Source organism: Protobothrops mucrosquamatus, unplaced genomic scaffold (assembly GCF_001527695.2).
Source record: "Protobothrops mucrosquamatus isolate PMUCROS unplaced genomic scaffold, P.Mucros_1.0 scaffold_280, whole genome shotgun sequence".
In the NCBI taxonomy this organism is placed as follows: domain Eukaryota; kingdom Metazoa; phylum Chordata; class Lepidosauria; order Squamata; family Viperidae; genus Protobothrops; species Protobothrops mucrosquamatus.
Window position 1 is genome coordinate 1781544 of NW_015386356.1, and position 6824 is coordinate 1788367.

The 6824-nt window shown below is 44.6% G+C and overlaps 1 protein-coding gene across 1 annotated transcript; it reads right to left on the reverse strand.

The window, feature by feature from the left end:
- Window positions 1–1014: 1014 nt before the first annotated feature.
- Window positions 1015–4710, reverse strand: HELT (helt bHLH transcription factor). The gene is made up of 3 exons (XM_015831776.1): window positions 4467–4710; window positions 3904–4026; window positions 1015–1734 (listed from the first exon to the last, which is right to left on the reverse strand). Exons 1-3 carry the CDS (start codon window positions 4708–4710, stop codon window positions 1247–1249), a joined length of 855 nt encoding a protein of 284 aa, XP_015687262.1. The 3' UTR covers window positions 1015–1246.
- Between the last annotated feature and the right edge of the window lie 2114 nt (window positions 4711–6824).

Below are 6824 nucleotides of genomic sequence, written 5' to 3' on the forward strand. Positions count from 1 at the left end.
CAGAATACCAAAGCAGTCAGATTTCTAAGTGTTCCGGATTAGCAACAATTTATTTACTTCACTCCTATCCACCACCAAGAAAATGTAATAGGAAAGTTTTGTGTAAAGAGTTTGTGAGCTCTAGGCTCGTAGTAACAACCCTTAGCAGAGATGCATACAACCGGTAGTTGCTGTTTTCATTCATTCTAGCTGAAAGTCACTGTTTTGAACTTTGTACAAGAAGAAAATAACATAAATCCCCACAGGTTCCATGTGGCTCATCCTTCTATTATACTTTATATTCTTTGTATGAGTATGTACTAAGTTCAGCTTCTGGCAGTGTGCTAGAGGAGTCAGTAATCTGCCTTAACGTGAAAAATATTATATATTTTATATAACATGCTGGAGTTTTCCCATTTCATCTCAAAGAACACAGTACATGTAGTCCTCGACTTATGACCACAATTAAACCCAAAATTTCTGTTGCTAAGCAAGATAGTTGTTAAGTGAATTTTACCCCATTCTACGACCTTTCTTGCCACAGCTATTCACTTATCACTGCAGTTGTCAAATTAGTAACACGGTTGTTAAGTGAATCTGGCTTCCCTATTGACTGCTTGTCTGTAGGTCGCTAAAGGTGATCACATGACCCCAGGACACTGCAACTGTCGTAAATATTAGTCAGTTGCTAACCATCTGAATTTTGATCACATGGCCATGGGGATGCTGCAACAGTTATAGGTGTGAAAAAGTCGTTAAGTCACTTTTTTCAGTGCTGTTGTAACTTTGAATGGTCACTAAATGAAAGGTTGTAAGTCAAGGACTACCTCTATTTCAGTTAAAGGTTGCTCCTCTTGCAAATGTAAAAATTGTCATGAGTAGGATGGTAAATATACTCATTTGGCACAGACATCTCCCCTCTCTTAACCTTATTGATCTTTGTTTGGAAAGCAAACAATACACTATTGGAGCAAATATTTAGAAGAGCTGGATAACAGAAGAACAAATAAAGACACCTCAGGCATACACACCTTCTTCCCCCAGCAGTTCATCTTTATTCTTTCTCCACCATTAGTTACACGTCTGTTTACAATTATGGGAGGGCCATTGTGGTGCAAGGTAATATATTCTTTCAGATAACTAATGGGCTCAAAGATGTTCTTTGCCTTTAGGGGTAACATGTCAGAAGAAACCATCCAGTTCTCTATTCAGCCATGAAAGACACAGGAGCCCTCTTTGGAAACAAACTGGACATCCCAGATGTATGCTACAACACAGATGGATGTTGGCCAGGAGGCAGGCTAAATGTATTGGGGTGGGAATGGCCAATCAGGTTGAGGTAATGGCGATCCAGCCCTTGTACTGATGGCAAGTAAGTGTTGCGCTGCTGTCCTGGACTAGTGAGGGGCATAGCGGTATTGGGAAGGTAAGGAATGGTAGGGTTTCTGGTGGAACCAGGCCAGGAGAAGTGACCATGCCCAGCTGCCTGTGAGAAAACAGGATCGTTAGTGCCTTGACCCAAGCAGTCTGGAGCTGGGGGAAGCTGGTAGGAAAAGTCTGACTCTGGAAGAGACCCCAAGGAAGCAAAGAGAGGTTCTGTGATGAAGTGAGCTTTGGATTGCAAGAAAGCCAGAATCCGAGCATACTTGGTATCTTTGGTCTCCATTCTCTCCACTGTGGTCAGGTAATGAACTAGATTCTTCATGCATTCATGATAGCCATAATAAAAGTAGTTGGCAAATTCAGCTAGAAGTTCTGCTGAAAAGAAAAAGAAAGAAAGAAATAGCATTGTATGCTTGGCTTTGGGGATTTTTGGTTTATATTTATGGGGGTTATATTTCAGTATAATTATTATCATTTGTAGCAGCTAAATTAGCAAACACTTTTACTTTTAATTCAGTAGGCTAATTTCTGAAACTGACAGTACCAAAATATGGCAGGCCTCCAAGTTAGTTAACAAAATATTAATAAAGGTATCTATGGAAAAATGACATTTATTGAGTATCCAGTAGGGTCAGAAGTTATAACCACAAAACCGATTATTAAATCAAGAAGCTTTACTCCAAATTCTCTTAACAGAAAGTTTATACCACTTAAATAGACAATAGTCTAAATCACGGGTAGGCAACCTCGGCTCTTTTATGACTCATGGACTTCAACTCCCAGAATTCCTGAGTCAGCTATGCTGGGAGTTGAAGTCCATGAGCCATAAAAGAGCTGAGGTTGCCTACCCCTGGTCTAAATCAATGACTGTCTCAGACTTTCCCAGCATGGTTTTTTTCAGATGTGTGAACAGCAACTTCTACCAGTTTTAGTCAAGCCATCTGGAAAGATGGAAGTTCTGTATTAATACATTTAACATCCCCCCAGAAGACAGAATTAATCAATATTTAAAATAACTTCAATCAGCAATGTCATATACTACACACATACATACACACACTTGAAATGCATACCAATGTGGCTTTATGTAGACAAAATATGCATCTGCTGAAAGTTAACACATCATAAAGTTGACCAATTGGCAAGTGTGCTATAGTCCTAAAAAGTTTGTATCACTGTAAAACTTTTATTATTCATCTCAAAAGGCTTTTATGTTAGTCTATTTAAAATGGATGAATAGATACCTATTTATCCTACGGTAGGATAGTAGATATTTAACAGATTGCTGGATCCAATCAATGCGCATCTAGCCAAACATACTCTCTTTGCATCCATCAATGTCCAATTATAGGTCACATGCTTAATTTAATAGCCATGTTTTCCAGTTAATCTGTCTCTTGCGCTCAGCAATCTGGAATGAACTGCCATGAACTCATGGGTTGACCCCATTCCATTAATTTATCTAACCCTTAAAACAATACTTAATCATTCCAATAAAAATAATGATAATGTCTCTCCTGCAAAAGGCTTGCTCTTTCAGGACGACCCAAGAGAAGCAAATGCTGAAGCTTAGGATCTGGGGAAGGGGTTAAGATGAAGCTGCTCTTTAGCTGAGCCCCTCAAAGCCTGCAGGGAGGCAGCTCAATCAAAGTCTTGAATTTGCTATTTTCAGGTATGGGGGAGGACTGCCGCTAGATTCTCCCACCACATAGAACCATGGGGGGGGGGGCTGTTAAGACAATATCCATATAAATAAAAATGTTCGTTTGTTCAAAATCTTAAATCTCCGAAAGTTCTTCACCGATTGCTTTGAAATTTTGACACAACGTTGCATTCGAATACACGCGTGTTTTTATATACCTACTATTATATAGATGTCACACCTGTGACAGGTAAAAACATGCATTTTTTGAAAAACAGCGCTATCTGTTGGACATAAAAGCATACCCACAAGCATTGTGAAATTAAACATATTGCAAACGTGCGCTTTCTCTTTTCTTTCTTTTCCATTTAACCAGACTGAGCCACAGCAACACAACACGTGGCCGGGTACAGCTAGTACAAAATAAGACACTGAAGTAATGTAAAACCTAATTTACTGCTTAGCATTTCAAATGAAAAGGTCTCTAGTGGCTTGTCATTAAACCAGGCTAAAATAAGCCAAGATGCCGTGCTGCGGAACCCAGTTACTGTCATCTAAAAGTCACGTGATCAGAGGAAGGCAGGGAAGGGAAGGGCAATCTAATTCTTCACACTGAGCAGCAAAACGTTTGAGACGTGGCCTCGGCCTGAAAAGGTGCATATTTCATTCCCAAAAAAAAGGGTAGCAAATTTAATCTGTAGCAAGAGAAACAATCTTCTGGCATTTTAGAGATGAGATTAACCGAATCCGAGCTAGTATTCTCGGGAAGCTCCGTCTTAGCCTCAAGTCCACAAGCTTTGCCCCAAATCCACCAGCATCTCTTTCTGCGCCGGCTGCCCGGCTCGCCTACTTGCTTCCAAGCGCCCGGACGCGCCGTCCCCTCTTAAGAGCGCGCCTACCCTTTTCTCTTCCCCGAGGGAAATCCGCGGAGTGCAGGGCCCTCAGGTATTGCACCGTCATCTCCAAAATCTCTGCCTTCTCCAGCTTGCCGGAACTCTGCAAGGAGACAAGAGCAACAATTTAGGTCACAGTGTTTCTCAACCTTGACCATTTTAAGGCATGTGGACTTCAACTCCCAGAATTCCACAGCCAGCGTTGCTGGCTGTGGAATTCTGGGAGTTGAAGTCCACATGCCTTAAAATGGTCAAGGTTGAGAAACACTGACATTTAGGAGAAGTCAATCCGGTGCAAAGGAAGAAGGAAATAAAAACAAAAACACATGCCGTGGCACAGAACGAAAAAGCCCTTCCATTCCTTCCCTAACACGCCTCAGCCCCGCTTTCCCACTGCGAATTCGGAATTGCAAGGTTTCGCCTTGGAGCACTCAAGGCAAGGAAAGGGACTTGCCGGCTCTAACCAAGGCCACCCGTGTCACTTGGTGCGTTTTTTTTCCTCAGGAAAGACGCCAAGCCCGCGGGAGTTGGGTTTGTGTGTGTGTGTGTGCAGGGAAATGCGCGTGTACCTGTTTGGCCAAAGCCATGGGCACGGTTTTCCCGAGTTCGTTTAGACAGCGGTTGATCCGGTCTCTTCTCCTCTTTTCGATCACTTTGTGCGAAATGGGGATCTTCTGGAAAACATATTAGTGGTGCAGGATAAATACACGAGTAGCGAACACGCGGGAAGATCATCAAACCGGATGGAATCCCACCGGTTTTTGTATTATCATAGGGCCATTTAAACGATACTCGATGCTTCTGAGTAGCCATCAAGATGCTTCTGAGTAGCCATCAAGGAGAGAAGCAACCTAGAGCTAAGGAGAAACTTCCTGACAGTTAGAACAATTAACCAGTGGAACAACCTGCCTCCAGAAGCGGTGAATGCTCCAAAACTGGAGGTTTTTAAGAAGAGGCTGGACAGTCATTTGTCCGAAATGGTGTACGGTTTCCTGCCTGAGCAGGGGGTTGGACTAGATGACCTCCAAGGTCCCTTCCAATTTTATTATTATTATTATTATTATCTGCTCTTCCCCTTTAAAAAAAAAATCCGTTGAAATCGTCTTTTGAAATCCGGATTCTAGACGTAAATTCTCCCCATTCCCTATTGAAACTTTGGAGAAAGAGAGAAGGTGTGTTCCTTTGACAGCAGTCAATTACCTAGAACTCAATAAGCTCCCAGTCCCATTTGATGGGGCAGGGCAGGGCAGGGCAGGGCAGGGCAGGGCAGGGCAGGGCAGGGCAGGGAAGGGAAAATGCGACAGGACGAGAAGACAAGACCGTCTGAACATCTGGGTCACCCAGTGACATGCCAGGCTCATAGGAGCTGCCCAACGTGAAAAGTCTCCTTTCTAAGTGTTTCCACTATTCGCTTGTCTGCCTGGCGCTGCGTGCCACCCCACCCACCGATCCTACTCCACCCTCTTCTAAAGTCACAAAGTCAATGAATGGCTGAGGTTAAATGGCACCAGGCCTTCTGCAGAAGAAGGTTGGGTTCGGCCTGAAGTGCGCGCGGCAGCGCCAAAGCGCCAACTCACTTTCCGTTCCTTAAGTTTGGAAGACATCGAGGCAAGAAGCCGGCGGGGAAAAGCTAGCCGAAGGCACCCGAGGTCTCTATTCAAGTGGCCCAGGTGGATTGCGGAGTCCAAACTTCCAAGAGGCGATTTATAAAGCGATCATTTCTGAGGGAGGGAGGGGGCGACATTCATAGCCTGCCTGGTTCCATAGGATTAGGGAAAACAGCAATAGGAGAAGACATGCATTAAAGATAAGGTTTTCTTAAAATGTGCATATGTACAGGGTGTTCTCCCACACACACACACACACACACACACCGCCAGAGACTAGGGGCGGATGAGGGAAGGACGACAGATCACTTTGTCACTCCACGTGGCCTTCAACGACACGTGATTGGCCCCCCAAAGAGCATGTGCATGGCAACGGGCAGCGCAGGGCTACAGAAGCAACAAGTGGACGCGCAGTGGCGCGCTGACAGGTTGTGAAACACCAGCGCCCTTCTTCAAAGCCCCCAAACGCCTAGTCGGTGTCTCACACGACCGCCTGTTTACAAATCCCAGGCACCTCTCTTCCCCCCTCCCGCCCCCGCCGCCTGCCTTCCCTGTCCAAGCGTCGGCTGCATTTTAAAGCCTGTCCAGAGTCATTAAAGTAATTAAGTAAGCCCTTAATAGGCTGTTCCGCCCAGTTCAAGGAAGAGCCCTTGGAGACGGAGTGGGTCCGTTTGTTCTCAGGCTTTTCTCACACGACTTGGTGACACGTCCATCTTTATGAGAGATGGCAGCGAGGCTTTTTTGTTTCTATCGCTTTATGTGGCGGGGGGCACCCCGGCAGGTGTGGGGACTGAAGGATGGCACAAGACCCCCCTCCCCCCTTTATAAATTTCTCTCCTCCCCTCAGCAGACCCAGGGAGGCTCCTTCAAACCTTTGGCACACGACCGTCCTTTTTCCTATGGTGCGTATGTCTCCATCTTGTTGTTTCCCTCGCTCCTCTGCGCCCCCCCTCCCGCCTTTGGAGAGGCTCAATTTGTAGCCTATTATCCTATAGGAAAATGTCCCATTGAAAAGTGTGAATAGTTTCATTGGGCCTAAATTTTAATAATGCGGGTCAAAGAAAAGAGGGGCAAAATAAAGAGGGAATCGCAGCTGCTCCGAGAGCGCATTATGCGGTGTCACCTGCACCTATTCATTTGCCTAATTTTGGTCAATTTAACAAACTTCAGGAGAAATTATTGTGGTATTGTTAGAGAGGGTAAAGCTTTCTGATCGAATTAACAGCATGTTTTGATCCGGTAAATGTCTTGAGAAAGAAAGAAACAATCGCGTTTAAAGGGGCTTGGAGTGAAACGCGCCAAGAGGAGACGCCAAAGCGC